The sequence below is a fragment of the Diuraphis noxia genome, unplaced genomic scaffold (genome assembly GCF_037042655.1).
Source record: "Diuraphis noxia isolate RWA-SAM2 unplaced genomic scaffold, SU_Dnox_SAM2 contig0003, whole genome shotgun sequence".
Lineage (NCBI taxonomy): Eukaryota > Metazoa > Arthropoda > Insecta > Hemiptera > Aphididae > Diuraphis > Diuraphis noxia.
In genome coordinates this window covers 39,581,295-39,607,990 of record NW_028301713.1, presented here as the reverse complement: position 1 = coordinate 39,607,990, position 26,696 = coordinate 39,581,295, and the positions used below count along the sequence as shown (strand labels likewise).

General features: G+C 31.0%; 1 protein-coding gene across 2 annotated transcripts; it reads left to right on the top strand.

Annotated features, from left to right (window-relative positions):
* Positions 1-2,323: 2,323 nt before the first annotated feature.
* Positions 2,324-20,947, top strand: LOC107167043 (uncharacterized). 2 transcript variants are annotated; one of them, XM_089223741.1, is made up of 9 exons: positions 2,324-2,837; positions 4,075-4,378; positions 6,937-6,975; positions 8,783-8,898; positions 13,144-13,340; positions 13,894-14,134; positions 14,523-14,788; positions 16,724-16,934; positions 18,174-20,947. In XM_089223741.1, exons 1-9 carry the CDS (start codon positions 2,780-2,782, stop codon positions 18,452-18,454), a joined length of 1,713 nt encoding a protein of 570 aa, XP_089079867.1. In that variant the 5' UTR covers positions 2,324-2,779; the 3' UTR covers positions 18,455-20,947. The 2 variants fall into 2 exon arrangements, with proteins under 2 accessions (XP_089079867.1, XP_089079868.1); XM_089223742.1 differs by lacking the exon at positions 6,937-6,975.
* Positions 20,948-26,696: the final 5,749 nt, after the last annotated feature.

Below are 26,696 nucleotides of genomic sequence, written 5' to 3'. Positions count from 1 at the left end.
CTTTCGATTCGTCACGATCCACCATTTTTTTTTTTTTATGCCAGATTTCATCTTATAAATCTTTTTCTTATTTTTTACATTTTTTTTTTACTTCTCTTATTATTTTTATATAGATACTTGCCTGTTTGATTATTTTACCACCTCCGCGCTGGCAGAAGTGTTATAAGCGCACGTCATTATACAAATGTATATAATATATATATAATTTACATATATACATAAAGGTACTGTGCACTATATCATATATATTATATAGGTATATTGACTTTAAAAATACGTTTGCCTTGGTGAATACTTTTTTAAGTCCTTCAATGTAATAGGTAGGCATTATATGTATTAAACTCACACGATTGAACATAATATTACATTTGATATATAGGATATCACCGAACGCCATATTCTTCCTAGATTATTTTGAATAATTTGACGGTTTTGATACGATGGATCTTATATATTAATACTGTACCTCTATTTAACTAATAATATATAGATACCTAACTATACATATTATTATGTAGAGTAAAGAAAATATCAAAAACCAAAATATTTATATGTATATATTATAACGAGAAGTAGGTAGATAGGTGATTACTGAAGTAACACTGCGTGTTCATGTTTAACCATATACCTCGGTATATAAGGTGTGGTGTATTTGAATTTTGAACGCTGTATCACCTAAAACTATCCATGAGTGTATTGATTAAAACAACTAATTGAATAAAATGAATAAATACTTCAATTTAGGAACTATATATTAGATACTGTTGTTATTATACGTGATGTATATCGAAATTCAATTCTAAAGTTCATAAATCATCAGAATAATATGACGAATAAAATATAATATACCTAAGTGTAGGTAGGTATTTTCTAATAAAAATTATATATGTATATATAACCTAACCTACCTTTGGCAAAGTATAAGTACCTATACCTACTATACATGAATTAGAGGAATACAATAGAGGTATTATGTATTAGAATTTAATAACTTTATGTCGAACTTTGATTTCTCTAACTAAATAGAAATTCCCTCAAATTTAATATTACATAATACACTAAAATACCAAATACAGTCAAACTTTTTTCTACTCGCATTGAGATTCGACACAACAAGAGTTGACTGAATAATGGTTATAAATTTATGATTATCAAGATATCCATTAAAAAATGATTGTATTATCTGTTGGGTCTTATCTAAAAATAATTAGAACAACTCTTTTTAAACGAGCTCAAAAACAGGAGGTATAAGTAAGTAAATAATACCTGAATAAAGTATATCTTTAAATATGTAAATGTATAATGTGCTCTAGGTATTATTGTATCTATATACTATCTATACATAGATAATTACGCATACACACATAATTAATCCAATATGTAGGTTTATATAGTTGAATACCTATATATTGTACCTATATATAGTATATAAAGTATCATATTATATATGAGTTATTTAAAAAAAAATTATAACATAATATATATTCAATATATACATATATATAGGTATCAGGTACCAATAACACTGTACTATTATATACTGCAGACATTACATTTTATAAAAATAGGTAAAATAAGAAGGTATATAGTACCTAGATCCTATAAGGAATTCAGATTTAAGGAAGGTATCTACCGCCTACTACGTTATCGTAGTTGACAGAAACACAGCGTTTATAATATGCGTATTTCTCGTCGCGTGCGGCGTGCTGTGAAATTCGAAATCTTTATCGCGCGTGTCGTACAGTGCTGCGTTACATAACATCATAGATACCTATATATTAAAGTATTTTTAAGATTTCAGAATAATACAATATATATGTGTACACGCTGTAAAGTGTGTAAATATATGTATGAAAACGTCGACTGCCTTATTGCCACCACCGTTCGCTGCAGAATAGATGGCGTAAATCGCGTTTTCCTATATATTTTTAATTTTTACATATATAGGTAGGTACCTATAAAAATAGCTGCGGCTCAGTGTGCTATAGCGGTGTGGGAATGCAAAATAGATACATGTTATGTATACGTATTGCGTACGTGCATATACGCGGTATAAACATATATATTATTATTATTATATGTATATAATTATATACCGGGTTAACATACGATGGTGGTCGCGGTAACCGACGGTGGAATACGGTGGTGGGTAAAAAATATAATAATATAACGCAACAGAAACGGGGGGAAATCTCACACTTCGCGCTCCGGCGGCGGGCTGCCATTGGTCGACGGCGGTGGACGGACGGTAATGACTATACACGCCTCCGTGGGCACGGGCTGCACGCCCTACACGGCTACACGGCCGGTACGCCGGAACCCCGGATCCAGTCTTGTTCGGGACACCAATGCGGCGGCGTTTCGTGCGTTCGGTACAAATATCTCGTCGTACGCAGATATTTCACTTAGCCGGATAAAAAAATATTAACGTCACCGTAGTTTTTACTATACACACATCACGGAGAGAATATATCGTCCTACGATTTCTGTCGCGATTGGTGTTATGCTAACTCTAGTATAATAATTGAGAATAATAATACAATTTTTTTTTTTTTGTCAACATTACCTAAAAATATACCTCCCGCGAGTGTACCGTTCTATATTTTATATATATTATATCCTTTTTTTTTTGTGCGTTTTTGTTAATGCAATATCACGCTGTTTGTTTATTGTTTCAATATAATATCATAAACCTATACAAATAAGACATTATTCACTAGTTTCGTTTTTCGATGTTCGTCTGTTTTACAAACGTTTCTTACTGCACGGTTACGAAAATATGACGGTTACCAATTACGGCATGATGAGGCCCTGTTTTACCGGATACCCATTTCAAGGTAAGTAACTCATAAATATTATAAACATTGTATTATATAAACATATATATGCCAGCTAAACATATCTAAGCGAGATATTAACATATCATATAAACCACAATAATAAAATCAGACGTGATCAATCGATTTTCTATACAGTACCTGGTGATCTATAGCTAGAGGTGTATATAAAATCGACTGTCTATTTATACATTAAATATTTATATACGTAATACTTATAATTTATATTAACTATTCTGAATATAATTTTATATTATATCTCTGCTCATCTGAGATCGTTCGATTGAAGTTTCTACGTATACTTACTACAATAGCTCATCTTAACAGTATAGATATATTATAAAATGTCCTGCAGTTCTTAATACAGAAAATCTCAACACAAAATTGTCATATTATTTAGTTTTGCATATTTTTGTATGACATATAATCAGCCGACCTAACAGTTTACTAAGCCCTTATGACAAAAATCAGTTTTACAGTTAGATCCAATATTTATTATATTATAGTTCCGTGACCTGAGGTTGCTCAAATATTTTTGGCAGTTAGGTTATATTACATACGTATAATATCTTTACCACTTTACTTTTCGTGTAAATATCTACGCTGTTGGACTGAAATCAACATTTCTATCAATTACGTTGAATTTATCTTTAACAATTTCACCTACTTACCCAATAATAATAACAACGATTTGATACTTTAATATTAATCTAAGCTTAAATTCGTTTCCTTTTGTGACTAGGTATATATAGGTTATAGTAATATAATGAATAAAATAATCTATACACCTAAATTTTGTTATGAATTATGATTATATTATGTATTATAGTTATATATTATATGCCTGCAATGTATTTAGCTTATTGCGCATCTATAAAATCATGCATATGTGGCCAAATCAAAGGCATGAAAAAGAGAGGTGAAGTAAACTCAAAAGATTTCAAATGTTCTAGGTCGTCATAAAAAAAACAGTGACAGGATTTATCTCCGATATATATTACATACCATTATACCATTATACCATTTATGTCTTATATATATATATGCAGGTGTTTATAAATACTGAGGATCCCCAAGATATTTCTAAATATAGTCTTATAGAATGCACCTATAACGCATAATATATGTTATGAAATATAAAAATATTTTATGTTAGGTACCTATTTCTATATAAATATATATAATAGGTATATCATATCATTCCGTTATTTACCGTGCGTGTGTGATGTGTCCGCAGGCCAGGGCCGGGTGAACCAGTTAGGCGGCGTGTTTATCAACGGCAGGCCTTTGCCCAACCACATCCGACTGAAGATCGTCGAGATGGCCGCGGCCGGCGTACGACCATGCGTCATATCCAGACAATTGCGTGTGTCACATGGATGCGTGTCGAAGATCCTGAACCGCTACCAAGAGACAGGCAGTATCCGGCCGGGCGTGATCGGCGGAAGCAAGCCTAGGGTAGCCACGCCGGACGTGGAGCGTCGCATTGAGGAGTATAAGACGGAAAATCCCGGAATTTTCAGCTGGGAAATACGCGACAGGTATACCTAACAAAACATGATATAATAATATATTAAATACTTATTATCTACTAAATATGTTTGTATATATACATAGTAAAATAATGTAAAGTACATAATTTTATTATTACATATCGTATATATATAAAAGTAAACATGGTATCAATATGGCATCGGATCTTGTGTGATATACCTAAAAAGCGTTTGATGTTTAAGAAAATATAATAATAATTATATTATAATTATGATCGACCAAAACGCTGTTATAAATTTAGGTACAATAGTACCTTATTATAATATATTTCTATTAATTACAAGCAAAAATCCATCACTCCATTGTGTTAAATTAAAATATTTTTTTTTTTTTTTTTTTATTGGTTAAGCATCAACTACATAGGTTATTAGCTTACATGTGTTAATTTCTACATTAAATGATTACCTATATGCTATTGTACAATTCTATTTTTTTAAAGTATAAAATTATGCTATGAAAGTTTGAAAATGGACCAATTGCTTCGTACAGGTTGTCTGGGATGTTGAAATCTTTTCTAGCTTCGTTGAAGTTTGGGCAGTGGATGATGATATGTTAAATTAAAATATTATATTCATTTGTTGTGTACATTTTATATTTAAGTGTGCTTATTACGTGTTAAGCTAACCCTCTTATGTATCTATATAGTATAACAGCAATAATTATATTAGGTCAATTAGATTTAGTAGTTTTTTTTTACGCTGCTGACAGTCAGTAACTGACTTAAATATATTGTATAAGAATACGTGAATAACTATTAGGTACTAATAGGTACCTACTTACTTATAATATATCCTCAGTCCAAAATTAGATTTACATGGTCAACTGAACAACTGTTTTAATATATTGTTATACAATTCATCTATAGTGCTAAAAATTTTATGCTGTACCTATATAATATTTACCTATAATGGTGGATTGAAAATAGTACAAAATATTAATTTAATTTTAATTAGGTATAGCCTATATACATAATATTAGGTCTATTTGACATATTTTGTACATTTAAATACCTGATAAATTGGTATAATAGAATATGAAGTATAGGTACTTATATATATATGTGCTTGATATTTGCTCTAATAATATTGTTTGATAAATACCTGTTCGATTATATACATGACATTATTTTAATATGCTGTGAGTTTTTTTAATAAAAACATTAGGCATTCTTAAAAATATCTCTTAGCTTCTGTCTATGTGAAATATTTATCGATTTACTATTCTTCAAACTCTCCCGTAGTCGAATATCCTTATTAGTTATATAGATAGGTTATAATGGTTATATCAGACTATTCATTAACTATTATTTAGTATACCTACAAATAATAATATAATAGATATTCCAACACAAAACACATTTAAATAAGTTTGGCAGACTATATTGATGTTAGATAGAATATATCTTAATTTAAAACTTATAATTAAACATATCAAATACCTATACTTATATTAAATATTTATTAAATCATAATTTATTAAATTATTCATCGAGAATTTAAAAGTAATAATTTACAATAGTTTAACAACTTATTAGGTATATATATTGTTAATATATGCAAGACACGCATGTTATATATTTATATCTACTAGTATTTTATTAATAACACATGTTATTTATAATTTTAAGTCATGTAAGCTACGTAAAAAATAATCTTTAACAAAAGTACTTGAAATTAAAAAATTAAATCATTTAACAATGTACATAATATTATGTATTTTTGTGTTTTGTGATTTTGATTTTTTTAAATTCCTAGTTTCAATACGAGTATACCACAATATCCTCATTTGCTTAATAGTGATGACATTTTTCATCTTGATGTTCAATATTTTTAGATAGATACTTAATTATCTATACATACCCTTAGAATAAACGACATAAGTTATTTTAGGGAGCCGATAGTGAGATAATTAGTAACACATCATCGTCTGATCAAAATTAGTCTAAATTCACAGGTAACAACAATAGCATATTATAAATATACTTACACATGGACAAATATTATGTAGTAAATTAGTAGGTATACTTTGAAACGGCATATGGTTAATTTAGCAATTTATTTCTATCAGTCTTTTCTCGTAAGTATACGCATGTGCCTACCTACCTACCTTTTGAATTGTAGTTAATAAAAATAACAATAAACTAATAAATATGTGAATTGTATCGGTACACGCCCATTGAACCATATCGTTAAATTTGATTATTATGACTGGTATAGTGGTTCCGCACAAATTGTAAAATGTAAAATATACGCGATGACAGTATAATATAAATAAAATATTAAGTAGGTATACATATAATGATATTATATATTATACCTTACCGACTGAAATTTTAATAATCACTTTCTCCGAAGGATTTTAGTCGGCCATTAGAATATAGAATATATTTATATACTGAAAATGTGTAAGGACGTACCTTTATAGATAGTCATCGATCCATATTATTGTTTGTTAAGTATTATTTGTGTTATTAAGTTTTTAAGTGATTTCTTTGCTGTATTTCAAATTGAATAAAGCTCTAAGAATGATCCCGTTTTTGTTTCAGAAATGACAATGAGCCCGCCCAATATCACGATAATAAAAGGTTAGTGTTTACGTATTTCTCTTAAAATTTCAAACGGAACTCATTTTCTTATATAGAATAAAATATTACTACATGACAATGATTTTGGTTTATTAGTTTTAAAGTGTAATATATTATGAACATTCTATAAAAGGGACGCGTGCTCGGTGGTTTTTTTCCCAAACAAGACATAAAATTCACGCACTATGTATGTATACTTAATACAATCATCAGTTGTCAATGTGATGTTTTTTTTCTTTTATAATATATATAGGGTCAAGACTTTTTACCCTTGCTGCACCCTTTAAACATCAATTTTCAACTCACTGAAGGGCATTTAAATTTATTGACTCTAAACTCACTCGCTTATATATACTATCTATTATGTATAGGATTGCTGCCGCTATATATACAATATAAGTAAATACCTACATACTATACATATTTGTTGCATACAGAACCATAAATAACGGTTCTAGAATATGACCTTTATTGGGTCCTTTTTCTTTTTTTTTGTCACTATTCAACTTATTTTTTTTCTCTCAATCGTATTGTTAGGTAGTCCAGTATGTGTGCACTGCTTGACTATTTCATGCTTGTTAAGACGTCGTACAACAATAAAATTCCATACATAAATTAATGATTTCTTAAAGTAGTCTAAAATTTATATCTACACTTGTCAACTACTTAAACATAAAAACCGACCGTTCATTGAGTAGGTATATGGTATATGTGCATATATATATTATGATGTCTATATAATATAAATTCATGTTTTAAAACATATGATATCTAAATATTCTAAGCTCCCCTCAATGTAACATGAAAATTGTAAATTTATGAACAGATATTATCATATAGGCAGGTACCTATATAGTATCTTAATCGTTATATTTTATATTTTTCCATGATGCTCACAGTAGTATAGGAACTATTCGTTCATGCAAATTTTTTAGAATACAATAAATATTATATACTAATTGTTATCATCCCTTCCAAAATTAGATTACATGAATTACAGTGTAGGTACCTTTCCGTATACAGCACAAATTATTCTTATTACATAATGTTACTAATGTCCACTCGGTCAATTGTTTTCCTCTTTTATTAGTTACGCAATGCGATTGTTTTCAGTTATTACGCAATTATTAGACGTCATTATCATATTGTAACAATACACTGTGATACGTCTGTGTATATTATACTCCGCCCTCTCTCCTGAACATCGTTATTTCTTATTTTTACAATACACTCAAGTGTGTCCTATTTTATCTTGTGATATTTTTTCAATTCAATACAGTTTTCTACCGGTATTATAATAATACTACCACAGTAGGGGGATGTTACAGTTTTTTTCGCTGTTTGAATTCGTTCCTTTCGTTTTTACTATCACGTATTTATTTTTTTTTTTATATATCTCAACAAAAACATACAGTACTGCAATTCTTCTAAACACGGTAGGAGGGCCAGCTAGTGCATGGATTTCATTCAGAACCTTTATAAGTTAAAGTAAAATAGCTTCAGAATGTTTTATAAACTCTCCAATACTGCAAAGCTATTATAAACATACACGGCTATGTAGGTATATATATACTACCCAATACCTAAATCAATAATTGTATAATATAAAATTTTACACATGGACACTATACCAAAGAATCGATAATACGTGAGGGTGAATAAAATGTTAGTACATTAAATAAAGTATTAAGTATACACGCCAATAGTTTCAACCAGCAGCAAAATACGTGTCTTAATTTTAATAAATATACTATACAAAAAATCGTGGTATCGATGATTTTTTATGTTATTTAATTTATTTTTATAGATTGATTAGAGAGGGATTGTGTGACCGAGGAAGCGCGCCGTCTATCAGTGCAATATCGAGGCTTTTAAGAGGCCACGATGGTGATGATTCGGCTTCGGAGAAAAAAGTTAGCGACGGTAAGTTTTTTTAAATGTTTTAAAAATATAGTATATACAATATACATGCATTATGCATATTTCGTGTACAATATGGCAATTATATGTACACTAAATAATAAATATATAGGTATACGTTTACATTACAATATAATATTTTTTAATGGCATGATTCGAATGGGAATTGAACATGAAACTGTTGAAAACATATTTCATAATGAATTCATCGTTTTTCAATGTTATAATATATACTTACAACCATGCAAATCTGACGGGTGCTTGATAAAATATATTATTATTAAAAAGTATTAATTATCATACTCAATTTATAAAACCGTTTATTTTATAATTCAATCAATAATCAAATATCCATAGACCATATAATTAATTTTACGAATTAAAAAAATTAAGTGTTAGAATTTGAAATAATTGTGATATTAAAATGAAAGTTCGATAGTCCATTAATAATTATTCTTAGCACAGTTACTTTTTCTACTTGATGCTTTTTAAAATCGTTAATTTTGTGGCCATGACAACACATTTGCGAAACCGATTTTTTTCTTTCTTAGTTCTCCTCTAATGAAGCGATAATAAAAAAAATTTTATTGTGTTTGGCATTCGTTCAGACGTGTATATGTATACACAATACACACGTATATGAGTGAGTGTATGTCTTTGATGGAATGGAAACGGTATACTCTATTACTACAGTACTTCGCCATTAAATATTTATTATAATTTCAATATGTGACCTAGGGATATTTAAATTGTCGTAGTAAAAATATTTTAGTGACCACGTCACCATATAGCCATGCAACAATAGCTTTTAAATGGTATTGAAAAAATAACCCTCACAAGTCGAAAACATGATTGATATATAGATAGAGCTCGGATTTTAAAGTAAATGATTCTTTTTTATATATGAGATAGAAATTTAATTTTTATATACATAAATTTGTTTCAACGCATTCTCATTCCAAATAAACCAATTTATTTTGGATTTTTTTTTTTGTATAAATGCTTTTTTTTGTTGCTTTTTCAGTTATTTTAGGTGTGGAATTTATATATTACTTATGTTTATTAAGCGCTACAGTAATAAAAATTAATTTAATTTAATAAGAAAATCCGGTATACGTAGTACGAACTAAATGAGTATATTGCATGATTTTTTATATGTATAAAAATATTATGTCAGACAATAGAGTCAGTTTCACTACTGAAAATCTTGCCAAATATATGGTAGAAAATTCTTTTTTTAATTTAAATTAAGTTTTCAATTTTTTTTATTCAGTTTTACAACTAATCCATGTTAGTTTTTTGTCATGCTTTATTTTTGTGCTTCTTTTGTCATTTATTATGCTTTAAAATCCGAGTCCTATTGATATAAAATATGGTTCCGTTAAAAACCATTACAATTTATTTGTATTCTTTCCAATCAATGAATTATACTGTATACAGGTACTAACTTATAGTAGAAAACAAAAAACCCCTGAACAACAGCTATGAAATTATGCTTATCTCGATAAAGTACTTTATTACAAAAGATTTTTGAATTTGATAAAAAAATAACAGTTCTACAGAATTTTGATAAATCAATATATTAAAACACTGTTGTTTTTAATTTAAGTAAAAATGTTTGAAATTAAAAAATATAAAATAGATCATTCCCTAGTATTTGTGTTATATAATTTGAGGAAACGACGATATATTTTCCATAAAACATTTTATTTATAAATAATTATTATAGATGTCTACTTTAATCTTATTACTCATCAAGGAAAACATAAAACTACAAAATAATATACCAGAAAAAATTATGTACGTCGTACCTATAAATACGCTTACATAAAAACCACGACAAAATATAATAATATTGTTCGATAGATATCAATTTATTTTTGAACATTACCTACGCGGCGGCATTATCTATATAAGCCGAACGCGCTGCAGCGGCACACACTTTGCCTTGGTTTCAAACACCTGACGGTCGTTTTTAATGTCGTTTACAAATTGTTCGTCGATACGAAATATCATCATATTATATAGATTTGTATACAATCATCTTCTTCGGCTTGTATTATTCGCATCGCGAAAAACCGATTCTCGCACCGCAAACGTCATTAGTCCATCCATACACAATTTGATATTATAACAATAATAATGATAATGATAATATACCCGCCGCGACGACGTGCAGCATCGTATGGCGTTATTGTTATTTTAAAAACCATTACCCAGTTTTGGGTTTTGGACCGCCGCCACCGGTTCGTAAGCGCCTTCGACTCTGTGTGACCGCATGCCGCCGCGACGCCGCCAAAAACCCACAGCGAAGCATTTTGCTAAATTATTATGAAAAATGATTTTTCGTTTCCCTCCGCCGCCCGTGACGTGCGACTATACGAGACCTGGAACAGTGCGCCGCCTTTATTTCTTTCCCATCCCATCTACACACACGTAAGCACTAATAATGCATCACTAAAACACAATAAAACAAAAACAAGCAATCGCTGGCAAAATATGTTCGTATTGCCACCGCTGCCAGTCGGTCTCTTTGTGTAACCCAATCGTTGCGGTCTGCCGAAATTACGTACTTCAGTCATCCGACACGTTCGAATCCTAAACTGTTGTGGTGTGTGTGTTCGTTTCGGCATACGTCGGATGGTATACCTACTTATAATAATAATAATATATGTACAGTTGTTCAAAACCACTCGCTCGTTTTCAATGATCTATAAACATACTATAATAATTTAATTTATATATTAATACGTTCATTCTATGAAATTAATTTTACGTTCGTGGTTCAAGAAATTTTTTTACTCTCCTATCATTAAAATGACCGATGTTATTTCACGCATTGTAATTGTAATATTAATAATATCTATGTCTTAAATTTTGTTGTGATAATTTGTTTATTATATTGATAAGATATAAATTGCACATATTGATATATTTTGTATTACGCATAATTTGTGTGATCAGAAATAGATATATATGTACTTTTGCAATATTTAGAAACTTCATCATATACCTATATTATAACTCAGATAAAATTATAAATAACATAATAAATATAAGTACATGTAAAGTGCTTTGAGATTTTAATTGTATAACAATTTTATGACCAACCAGATTTTCACTCAATACATCGAAGACCATAATTATTTTATAATACCGTGGTGCGTGGTTACAGTGTTCTACGTGCCTATTTACGTTTCTAGTATCACGAATTGATCGTAGGTGGAACGTGGAAGTATACAAAATTATATTACTATTTCATATTTTTTTTAGGAAATGTAGTATAATTTTCAATGAAATAAGCAAATCCAAAAAATAAAATTTTTAAAGTGCATATTTTTGCATTACATTTTAAAATTTAAAAATACAAATTTAATTTTCCATTGAACCTTAATAATTATTATAAACTTACATACTTTTTTGGTGTTCAAATTTTGGACGTTTTTGTATCATAAAGTTAACCCATTAACAATCATCAACTCATGGCGATGATTAAAAAACGTTGATAGGTAACTGATACCTAAATTATAAAATATGTTTGACAGGGTATTAATCACGAATGATGTCCGTGCTATTGATACAGTAAATATAAGTATTTTTATATTATAATTTAAACTTAGTGCCTGTGAAATAAAATAATTCTAAATCGTTAAAACAAAATAAAAACAGTTTAATTCACTACTATATTTGAAACAAAATGTGACCATCACAATATTAATGATTTATTGTGCTGTTCTAACAATAAATTCATAATAAATTAATAATTATATAATTATAAAAGTAATTTTGGATTTAAATTTTATTCAATTTATATCACTTATCACAATACCTATAGACTCTATAGTATAGAGAATGTGTGCGATTGCTAAAATAATTCAATTCAATTTCAAAATCAAAAAATTGATGATTTATTTCAACAAAAGTACCTAAATGTTAAAATAGATGAAATTACTAAACAAACCAAGAATTGTACTATTTTCGTTAATGTTTCAAATAATGGAAACAATTTTAATAACAACATAAAAATGTAAATTTGAATATCGATTTCCATTTCATATTATTAGGTACGTATTCCAATTAATATTGCACCTAATTGGTGATAAAAATTGCATGCGACATAAAATCGCTCTCTATGACTTGGAAATATAAGATTACGCGCGCGTTCAGATAAAAACCAGTTGTTTTTTATTTTTGTAATTTGCTTTATTCGCACAAAATAATCTTTACGATATATATTATATTTTACAGGTAAAACTTCAGACGGTTCGGATTGCGATTCGGAACCGGGTATACCGTTAAAACGCAAACAGCGCCGCAGCAGGACCACGTTTACTGCGCTTCAGCTAGACGAGCTGGAAAAAGCGTTCGAACGTACCCAGTACCCGGACATTTACACTAGAGAAGAATTAGCCCAGCGCACCAAACTGACCGAAGCAAGAATACAGGTGACAATATACGAATTGTATACGAATACACGTTATGAGTATCTAAAGCAAAAAAATTAGCATTTTATAAAATTCTCGGATAATGAATATAATAATAGAATGTCTAATGTAGGCAACAGGCAATGTAAAATATATGAAGCTCAAGTTAAAATTAAAGATAACTTCAAAAGTTCAAACTCAAGATAAAAATATTCTTATAAGTGTTATGTTAATTTTTAATTAAAAGTATTTTTTTAAAAAAATGATTTTTAAATTTTTTTATTACAAAAATTCTTTGAAATTGTACATAAAAATACAAAATTGTCATCTAATCGTTACTAATACACTTATTTTATGATTTTATAAAATTCTTTAACAAGGTATAGTAGGTAAAGTAATAGACTGATTTACTGATTACCTTTACTTTAATTACACTATCTAAAATTGTTATACACGCAGGAAATTAAAGTTATAAATTGTTATCACTTTTTTTCGATCGCCGTCGGTCATCACTAAAATACTTACTATATACACTTATGCAAACCCATATAATTGACGGTGTGTTTTTCTGCAGGTGTGGTTCAGTAATCGGCGCGCGAGACTGAGAAAACAAATGTCTAGCAACACAGGAAGTTCGACTCCAGGTTCCGGTAGCTACGGCATGGGATTGGCCCTCGGGTATTCTCCATCCGCTCAACAGCAACAGAATCAACAGCAACAATCGTCGGGCCCGAACTCGTCATCCACGCCCGCTTACATAATGTCGCCGCAACAGTTGCATGAACCGTACAACTCGACGCCGGACGGATACAAAGGTACGAGTGATTTTATTGTAATCCATATTTTACACAGTTTTTAAATACATTTTTGTTACTTAATTTATTTAATCTGATAACCTCTGTCTTAAGAGCAGAAAAATCATACAAAATCATCAAAAAAATATTTATTCTTTCTTACATTCCTTAAAAAACGCAATTCATGGGTTAAAACACAAATTAATTGTACAGGGGTCTTATGTACACAGAGGTAAAATTTGGCGTGTCTTTTTTTGTTGCAAAGTTGCAAAGTATACATTACTTAATCTTAATATTGTTTGTACCTAGGTAAATTCGAAGAACTTTATTCTTATTTGTGTACAGCCTGTCGTCAACTGTGGTGATATAAGATATCTAATAAATTGCTATTTTAAAATATATTATGTAGAAACTGACGACCATCATCATCAGCAGCAACAGCAGCAACAACAACAACAACAACAACAGCAACAGCAAATGATCAAGGACGAACATCAGCAAAACAGTATGATGTACAGCGGCCTAGGTGCCACATCATTGATCGATCACGATAACAGGCCTCATAGCAACATCAGCACAGAAGCAGCAACGGCCACGTCGTACATAGGAATTGCGGGTGGTACGTACCCGACCACGCCACTCTACACGTCCTCATCATCACTGCTCACTTCTCAGGTAAGTTTTCGAACGGCCAGAACGTCGTAATAATATAATAACTGCATAATTCCCGACATATGCACCACCCCACTGCCATATCCACTTCATTATCACCCTAGTTATCATCGTGATCATTTAGAAATCTTAAAAATGGAGACCAAAAATAATATAAGTAGGTACATACAAGAAGTCGTATAAATATAAATTAAACCCTCTGGCAATTTACAGTGTTTACACATTCAGAAATGTATGCGAGTGCTGATAGAGAGAATAGGTTATAAAGAGAAAACTATATTTAAAGTTGTAGCCTCCCTAACTCACCACCACCATCATCATCATTGAGATATATTATAGTTTCAAATCCCTTCGATGATTTTTATATAAAATGTACATATATACATGATGTATCATGATTGATATACATGATATATCTACCCTAATTTGTACCTTTACATAGTATACATATATATATTGTCGACGTCCCCGCTGTTTCATTTGTTGTAGATTTGTAGGCTGGCACCTATAATAATAATAATAAAATGTGACAATTTCATCACGATGATCGATAGGATTTAAGGTATATTATTACATACAACGGCCGGACGCGCACGTGGTAAAATTTCTTTCTGAAAAACGTATTGCCGCCGCCGTCATGCTTGTAATATTATGTACTCGCATTATACACATATAATATGTGTAGGTATATATAATAATATATATTTTCATGAGGCCCGACCGGGCTGTGAGTACGTCGTAAAAAGGGTCTCGGTCGCGGTGACACCGTTTACCGGCGGGGTAGCTAAGTTATTTATAACCGTACATATAATAAATATTATTGTGCTGCGGTGACGGACGCCCGCCGCCCGCGGTATACATAATATAACTTATAAGTATAATATGGACATTATGCACTATCGTTGTACATAGATCTGGTCTCACAGTCACATTATATAATATCTATTTTGTATTATTAAATAATATTATATGATAATATATACAGTCGCCACTCGTCATCGTTGTATGATATGATATATTATTATTATAAGTACGTAATACAATAATTAGATTTCATTTCGTAATGACGTACAGCGTGACCGAAAGAGCCAGTGACGTATTTACAGGGGCGATATGGGGATAGATCCCCCCTTGGTCTATTATTTGTTACTTATTTATAATATTGTGATATCGATTGTAAGTAAACTACCCCCCCCCCCCCCCCAAGGAAAATGAAATGTTTTCTAACGTATATCCCCCCCTTGAAAAATCTTAAATACGCCACTAGATACCTAGAACTGAGTATAATTTCGGTATACTGGTAATTACCGGTATTGTTTATTTACGACATTCGATATTTTCGGTATTTGTGAATACCGTGATTCTATAATCACCGATTGTACCAAACATATCATGCCAAAGTAATTAATAAAAAAGCGTATCATGAAGTCATGCCCCGCCGCTCACCGGTATCGAAAAATTTATTTTTGGTGCAGTGATTAAACCACATATGGACATAAATGGTCCATCGGCTGTTGTCGTACTTTGTAAACTATAACATGAACCCTAAATCATGACTATAAAAATTTGAAGGACTCTGATCAAGACTGATTTGCAGAACTATTAACTGGAACCTTTTTAATTCAATTCCCATTTTTATTTTCTTAAAAGCTCCGCCCTCTCAACATTTAAAAATAGTTGTAACCTTTTTATTTCAAACAATAATTAAGTACAATCATCACAATCAAAACAGTTCTACTAAAGTTTTATTACATTTTTTTAAATTAATGCCATCCATCATGTTATCATATTATAAACATAGTAATAGATTCACTGAAAATATCAGTAATACCAATAGTACGATTTGAAATACCACCTAGCGTGATCCATACATTATATCGTATTCGATCAACAATTATAATATAACGTAAGAATTATATTTTTTATATCGTCTTGCAGATGGGACAGTTGAACGGAAGCGGTCAGCTCTCACAATTGCACATCGGTCAAGGCGGCGGCCATCACCAGGCATCGTCGCCGAACTTACTCTCGGCAGCTTCGCAGTCCTATCAGATCGGTTCGGCGGCTACCAACTCAACTCCCACGATGATAACGCACCATCAGCTGTCTCCGGTGTCGGCCAACATCACACTCATGGGACAATCGAACGGTAAGTTAAAATAGCATTATAATTTATAACCATCTCCATACTCCAGTACTCCTAGCTATGGCCCTTCGACTGCTGCACCGTATATCCGACGTTCGGCATGCATGTGCTTTAATGTGTGACGGAGACACGGAGAGCTGATAGGTATAATAGGTAAATATGTGCAATGTGCTGCAGTATACTTGGAGGTGAATTTGCCTTATTGATCGGAAATACAAAGTCGACTACTTGCATCCTTTTTTCTTTCGATGTAGTGCATTTTATTAATTTGTATTATACCTACTTCATTCGTCAAAAACTTTAACCATTAAACTAAATTTATAATTATTGTATTACTTTAACTTGCATATTTATTTACTTTTACTTGTGTTTAATCTTATAAATTAAACAATCTAAATAGAGTTTCGAATATTTATTTACATCAGTATACCTATATAGGTATATTTTAATTAGAGTAATTCAATTTGCTAATTTTGGTTCTATTTATTATTACACCTTTGGACGTTTAAACCAAGTATAATAATTTTTAACTGAATGAGGGCGGGGCGCCGGGCGTCTCTGACTGTACCAGTAGTAGTCGTCATATATTTTTTTTTTTATAGTACGATTTTATTCCATAAACTCTGTGTGAACGCATTACACGAGTACATCTCCACGCAGATAAGCCTATGGAGTATTATTTAATGATATTTCGCGAAATAATATATTTGATATTACGGATTTTGTGTAGGTATATTTTATTTTCGTTCTAGTACTTTATTCGAGAGGTTATAACTTATAATATAAACATACTTTTAAATTTGAAATATCGAATTTATAAATTACTAAAAATCTTTAAACATATAACTATATAAGTTTTATGAAGAATGGTTTTTGCTTTTCACGAATGTTCTCATATAAGATTTTTTACTTTGGCTCATATATTACGTGACACGAATTTATTTATAGGATACCAACCTACATAGTACGTTTTATAATATTATCGTAGTGTTGGAAAAACTAATTTTCTTTCAAAGGGGTAAAAAATGGTTTGATTTGTGCATTATTAATCAGCTGAGTAGTGTAAGAATTACATTGTGTCTTTAATCTGTTATCTGTTATAATTTATCTATACCATACTCGACGAAATTATAGCTGTATAGGGTATAATATATGGTGCACCAATGACCTTAATAATCTAAGTATATTATCTATGTATTCATTGCCTGTACTTAAAGTTGAACTTTTGTGTGTTTTTGACAGGAGCAAACGGTGGTGACAGTCTAATTACTGTGTCGTCGTCCGAACTGGTGTCCATGCAGAGTCCGTCCAGCTGGTCGGCGCTGGCCAACCACCACAGCCTCGGAATCGGCGGTGGAGTCGGTGTCGGTGGACACCATCAGATGCCACCCATGAACCCGACGCGGATAAGCCCACAGCCCGCACTCATACCGTCGACTTGTATGGGAGGTCAGATGAGCCCCACTTCAGCCGCTTACTACCAGCCCCGACAAACGCATCCGCCGTTCTACACATGGTACTGATCATTCCGGATAACCTATCCCGGTCCGACGACTTTTCGCCGGAAAACAACTTTTCCACCTAAAACCCACAACCCGCCACGTTTACCTGCAAGTTACGTTGAACTGCACATTTCATTATATCAATAGGATTGCATTTTTTAACAAAGAAAATGATTTTTCTTTTTGGAATTTCGGATTGTGTAGTTTATAGTTCTTAATATGATGGAGTACGTCGTTCCTATAAATTCATAGGTACCTACTACACATAAGTACCGATTACGGGCGCAGTCGGTCGATTATTTAATAATATCATATTTAGCAGACGTCAAGCGAAAACGTGGCTGTAGATGCTTTCTACTGCTGTGGACGGAAGTACTGCAACGCGTTGAGTAGTTCTATATCGCACCTACAGTCATGCAGCCATTATCTACACTATATAATAATATAGTGACGATTCATAAGAGTATAAACAATAATAATTTCATGTACAATGATACAGAAATCGAAAACCGTCAAGTCTTTTACAAAACAGATCTTTCTGAAAATCGGGCACGGACAATTATTTATAAAATGAAGAAGAACAAAACTACAGCCATCTTCTGCACTGTAACATGTCACTATATATATTTTATTACACTTTAGTAATACTATTTACAACATCACGGTCCGTTTATGTTCCACGTCTTGAATATCATTAACACTGCGGCGCGTACAGATGACGTATCGAAATTACAATTCTATAATAATTACACTGGTACGGATAGTAAGTCTAAAAATAAAACCTACCTACCTGCCTGTGTAGGTACACATACTACATGAATATGATTTGTTTACGGACATTGCGTGACGCCATGGGGGCCGTGGTCATTCGCCACCGAGAAGAACGTTTTATCAGAACTGTATAAACGATTTTGTAAGATCTATATTATTATATAATAATAATGCAGTGGATATCAATGGCAATAATATAGTGTTATATTATTATACTACGATGCGACAACGATAACTCAAAAGCGCCACAATGCCACATTCTGAATTGTATTGCCAATATTATTTGCTCGTATAAGGGATGTGCGTTATGATGCATTTACCTATAATATACCTTAACAATATAATAATACAAGTCACGACGTGCACACCTATGTGTGTAATATTAGGTATTGATTTTATTATTATACTGTTGTGTGTTGTGGGTACGATTATTGTTGTCGGTAGTCGATTTTTAGAAATAATATTATATTGTAGTCGCCAGTGACCGTCCCATTGCAGAGTGTGCGGCGGAGCTGGGTGACCGAGTGAAAGCAACAAACAAACAACCGTTATGGTTTTGATACTTGTCTTCCGGTCAATACGTATGCGGCGCGTTTATGTGTGTTTGTATAGGTATTATAAATTATACTTAAAATCAGTACAATACGATTGTAGTAGGTAGTTAACATGTGGTAAACGTCACGAATTCTTTCATCTCGCTCGTCCACCCACCCGCATGCCCACAGACCAGCAGTATTGTGAGCCGGACGACTCCCTTGCGAAACACACCATCAAGCTATATAACTAACCATACATCGTGATAAAATATAATATACTTATGGCCGAAGGTTGTGAGAAAAGTCGAGTTGTATTATAACAACCATGTACCTACTTAAGGGCTACCCAATATAATATGTAGTAATATATTATTTTATGTTGTATCATACAAATACGCATGTAAAATTATTTCGATATAGATTTAAGTCACAAATTTTAATATAATAATTACTGTAACAATATGTACATAGCGTTTAATTTTCTTGTTGGGTTATCGAAATATATTTTTTATGCATGTTCATTATGTATATAACATTATTTGTATATTAATTGTTGTCTGTATAGCAATTTAAACCCGATCCCTATTTTTTTTTTGTATTTAAATTTCTTTAAAATTAAAACATGATTACAGTAGTATAGTAATTAAATAATACATACTATATTACTATTACCTTCTAAAAAGTCATTTTAGGGACCCATTATTTGCAATCAAGTCAAACAAAAATTGTTTAATTTGATGGAAAAAAACAAATTGATAAATACTCATAGCGATATTCAAAAAACTAATGAAAATATCGATTTATAATATTTCATATTGCCCGCATAATATTGTATAGTAAAACATAAATATTTTGTATAATTTTATAATGTATATTTTTGTTTAAAGCTATTCCGTTTGTATGTGTAAAATGTAAATACTCGCGTTTGTCGAACCGTTCGATTTTATAATACCGGCACACTAAGCAGACTTAAATGTATTGTTAATTTTGTTGATTTTAGCTAATTTTGTATCTTGTAAGCAGATGTCACGTTGTCGACGGTCTTCCTGCGTTCAATGATATTTTTTGTCTATAATTTTTTTTTCATTTCACTCGTCTCTCTTTTATTTTTAGTTATGTGTTTTTTTCTCTTGTATGCCTTATACTTAGTAATATTTTAATATAATGTACACGATGACTAATAAATTGTAAATTTTATAGTCTTAAACATTTTAGTTTTTAATTCAAACCATATATAATTATTTATGCATTCTATTTTAATATTGATGATGAAAAAATATTTTAATAACATATAATATGTCACACAAGCCTCCATCCTTCGCCATTTTCAAAATATTGGAATTTTATTACTTATTCTATCATTTAGTAGGTATTACATTATTTATACGAATTTTTAAGTAGTGGTTCAGAATCGTTCTGACCGTAAAAGCTCAGATATAACATCATAAACTCTTCGAAGGGTGGCTTGACATCACACTAAATCCCGTCACTGGAAATTTTTATTTACCAATTCTTTACGCCAATATTCGAACACACATTATAAACATTCATCCCCCCTTTAAAGAACTAAAGACTGGTCAGAATTAACTTATGGGCCTTAACCACTTATGCTTGTTCTTTTTACTTTCTGGCTCCTGCACAGCAGATTATTAGGTTAATCATTAACTTTAAATACATTATAGTATAATAGTGGTTAATCAATAATAGTACCCACCTATATAAATTTTTTTATAAATAAATCAACTTTTCTGTCTAGACGCCGATCAGTCAAATAAGTAGCTCTTAAATTACATATTTGCCATCCATCTATGTCGAGCGATCAGTATTAGAATTCATAATTTTTCAAAAAAATGTATACGTCCACTAATCCTTTAATAACTATTTCACAAATAAACTTAAGCTAGTTATTTTGGTTGTACCTATGATAAAATACACAAAAAATCATATGTTGCGTTAATTATATTAACAAAATATTTACGATATTATCACTCCATTCTAAGAATACATACCACATTCTTGCTTTAAATTAAATTAGATATAAAAATGGTATGTAGTTGCAATGGTGTATTTTGGGGTTTTTTCTGGGTGGGGGGAGGGGGTGTTTTGACTCCTAGCAATATTTTTCTCCACAAATATTAACATGGATTCACTATAAATTCATGTATAATTACAATATACCTTAATACGTTATAAGTATGAAAAAATCTTAGGACTGCTATCAAAATTTTTAATTTGTTTTTGCAAAAAATTAGTTTAGCCAACTGTAAAACGAATAGAAAATCCACTTAATTCAGTTTTTATCTTACAATAATAGTATAGTTAAGTACAAGTGCCTACTTCGTTGGTCAACTATGACGTACCTACTATACGTGTTGACTACGGACTTCCACTCAAATATATATTTTGTGTTTAAACCAGTGCTAAACTAATTCGTAGTTAATCGCAACGAAAATAATATTATTTTTGTTTAATATAATAATTCTATTGCTGTATTACAAATGTCAAATATTAATATACTAAATATTACTGACATACTGTGTATATAGTGTACTGCAGCCCTCTGGCGTTCCTCGAATAAGAACGATAAACCAATTTAAGTAAATGTTAATAATTACTATTCTAATATTAAATTATGAAAATGAAATATTTTAAAATCAATCAGAGCCGGTGCTAACTTTTGCGAGGCTCTGGGCAAAACTTATTCTACCAATAAACATAGTCACCTAAAGCCTATATCCTATACGTTTTTTAGGCATAACATTTTTCAATGCATATTTTAAGCGCGGGGCACTAGACAAAAACGCCAAAAAAATTAGACAAAAAAGTTTGAAATTGAAGCATTATTTCGACTAGTTATGATGTACCTACACAGGTCACAAACACAAAAAAAACGCACATCATTGTAAAATCAATACATTCATCACTCCGCTCAGAATCTAAAATAATAATACAATGAGACAGAATATTTTCTTAGGAAAAGGTATATTATAGGAAAAGTTAACGTTTTGTGTGAACTTTGGATTTTAGATTTTAGAATGAACTATTTAATTTCATCGTGTGCCGCGTAAAATTTTTTAAATGCCCGCGGACCATATAGTGGAGGATCACTGTTTATATAGCTATAGTGTTACCTTGGAAAAGAGATTATAAGATTATAAGCATATTATTATACTCCGTTCAGCGAGAGAACAAGCCGAGCGCCGCCGACCAAAACTGCTGGTTCTCCACTCAACACCCCGCCCCGTAGGAGAATCGGTTTCGAGATAGCAGGGTGTCGGGGTGGGTGGGGGGTCGTGAGGAATCGGGCTGTTGTCTCGCTATGGCTGTTGTATATACTGCCGCCGATGCTGCCATCGAAACTAAAGAAAAATAGCATCTGTCTATGCATCCCTGGTACTTCGATCCCATATTCCGATCGTATAACATGGATTGACTGTTCCCATCAAAGCAGGCTAACAATATTATTATTATTATTATTATTGTTCAATTTGATACGAGCATGACGCCGCCGTGGCGTCTCTTATATTATGCCGTATCCGTCTTTATAATTTTATAAAAAACTGTTGGAAAATGTTTACTTTTGACCTTTATAATGCACCAAGGATATTCACTTTTCCATCGGAAACCACCCCCAAAGTTTGAAATTGAAGCATTACTTCGACTAGCTGTACACACACAAAAAAAAAAAAAAAAAACACGCATTGTAAAATCAATACATTCATCACTACTTCGTTCAGAATCTAAAAAAATGGCCTGCTTCGTTCTGAAATATATACCATTATAATTTATAATATTACAACTCGTTCTAACTACTACTGTCAATTGTTATCGTATATTCAATTTTATATTATTTCTTAATTATTATAAATCATAATCGATCGATTAATACCTTACTTATTTAAATCGTATGATTGGGCTACATCTGTTCAAAATTATAAAGACGGTTTTACGTATACGGCACATTAGAGACGCCACGGCGGCGGCATGCTCGTATCAAATTGAACAATAATAATAATAATAATAATATTGTTGGTCTGCTTTGATGGGGACAGTTAAAATCCGAGGCTATGCCAATCCCAATACCATTTTATACGATCGGAATATGGGATCGAAGTACCCGAAAAATAAAGCAAAAAAAAAAAACAGGCGAGAAAGACGTAATTAAAGAAGCCGTCCCTCAGTGACAATTTAACTGTTGTTGATATGAGTTGATAGAGTTTTTATGAGTGATTCGCAAGTTTGAGGTGAAATCTGTTGTAGAAAGTTTTGGCTACTTCGTTAATTGTTTTTATATGAAGGTCGTTATGGAGCGTAAGATTTGAAACGAAATAAGGGGCATTTGTAATTTTGCGAAGTGAAATATTTTGGAAGTTTGAATTTTGTTGGTATTAGATTTTTTGGCTGCTCCCCATAGTTGTATAGTCCGTAAGTCCATATAATTTTGAGAGATTTATAAATTATTATTTTTGTGCATTGGTTAGAATAGTGATTTTAGTATGTGGGAGAGTGAGTTTAGTTGTAGTCTTTTTGTTTTTAAATGCATATTCTATGTCAAGCTTTTTCAAGATGAAGACCTAAGTATTTGACTGTGTCAGAAGTAGGGATTGGAGTATTATTTCTGAAAACGTTGGGACAGTGACATTGTTTTAGAGTGAAGGTAATGTGGACTGATTTTGAACTATTAATTTTGACCCTCCATTTTTTGTACCAGTTATAATAAGCATTTAAAGTTCAAATTTTGACTAAATACGTAAAAAATTAGGGCAATTTTCAATTTATCTAAGATAGAAATTCATAACAAATTTTCTTTTTATATCTAAGATTTAAAAATGTAATACAAGGCTCCTAACATATTTTTACAATAGCAGTTGAAAAAAAAATATTTTGTCACAATTTTTTTTTACAAGCATTCAAAGTTTGAATTTTGACAACATACGTAAAAATCACGAAAATTCACAAATTATTTTGAGCTAGAAATTCATAAAAAATTTTCTTTTAAAATCTAAGATTTAAAATCTTTTAATAATCTATAATATATCCTAGACAGATAATCCGTCTCTATTCTGAATCGGTTTTAGTATACAATGATATAATATCATTCAACCTCTATTTTTCACAAAAATTCGTACTATACATCTTTTAATGTACATGAAATAATACAGAACCGTTAGGGTGCTAAAAAATTTTTATTTTTTAAAAATGTGTATAATGTATTCTGTACTACCTATGACTATAATCTAGCAGGTAGTCTTATTTATTAGTATTTAGTATAGATACACACTTCTCGAATCCGTAGTGCACACTTTCAATTTCGGATTATACATTTTGTGTCGGGGTTCACTAAAAAATAGGGCCTGATATCATTGGATTCAAATTTAATTCCATCCATTACAGTAACTCACTTGTAACCCACTATACACCAGAGTGGCATCCACGACTTGACGACTTACCCGCTTTTTTATAATTTAATATTACCTTTATCACTGCTAGCTCTTTATAATTGTATTAAAATTATTAATACGATAAGCTAAACTAAATTTTCTATAAACATCCTATATTCGTATATATGCATAAATAAATTACCTATATAGGTATACAGAGGCGCCGACTTTTAGATATTAGCGCGGGGGCAAACTCTTCTATTAAGTGAAAAAAAATTCTATAGTATGCTGTAGTTTGCTTACCGGGAGGAGTAATTACCAAATTGTCCCTTAACTCTATTTTAATACTCCTCTAGGGTGCTATAAATATATTTGTTTATAATTTATAATTAATATTATTTGAATTGAAAATGTTTAGTTTATATACTATAATGGTAATAAAATCAGTTCCGTCTCTATATTTCGGGAAAAATTAAAATGACAGATGTATTTTTAGACAAAATATAAAACCAAATAGTAGTGAGCGTCAAGCGATCTATAGTATTTATAGATCATATTTAGGTAATATACAAATATACAATCGTCGATGTTCTAATGAATATTTTCATGTTATAATCTGGTATTTTAACCAAATAATTATTATTGTACACAACGGGGCACGGGGGCGAAATAATACTTTTGCCCCCGTTAAATCAATGTACGGGGGCGATCGCTCCCTTTGCCACCGCGGAGTCGGCGCCTATGTAGGTATAAAAGTTAATAGTAACTCATTAAATCATTCTTTTATAATAAATATTTTATCATTATTATTGTTGCTGAAGTATAACGCTTATAGATTAAATAATTTGTACCCCAGATGAGCTTATTATCACCAATTTCGTGCTAGGGAATAAATTCGTGTCCACGTAGCTCAACAATTCAAAATGACAATTGTTTATTTTAAAGATTTCAGTTGGTCAGAGTTGGACAGTCTTACAGAATATGATTATAAAATAGTTATTCAGATTCAATCTAATTTTCTGTATTGTATTATATTTTATTATTTAGCTAGTAAAGCTATTGTATATAACGTTAAAAATTAGCAACAGTCATTAAATTCGTATATTATCAGAAAAGTGATTTTGAGAGTTCAGATAATAGGTTTTTGATAATTGAATCAGTTATTTTAAAGACCCACTATTAACAACATTAAAATCAAAATCGCATATTTTTCACTAATAATATCTGTTCATGACTGGTTCAGGAATAAGAAATAAAATTATTTTTTACTACCCACCCTAATAGTACTCTCCATTTCGGATTGATTTATCCCCGGAAACGCTGAGTAATTTACCTAGTAAAGTAGTAATATAATAAACGTATTGTTTTATATATTTAAATATTATACACGTTAACACCTATGTTGCCCGGCGTGTTGTATAGGCAAACAAAAGTGCATATTTTGTTCATAATTACATTAAAACTCATTGCAAGTGCTCTTTGTTCGATGACAATAAGAAGTTGCGCACAAATGCACAATCCAAAACCGATTGTACCCCGTCAGTCAAATCAACACTTCTCGGCTTTACGCGAAGT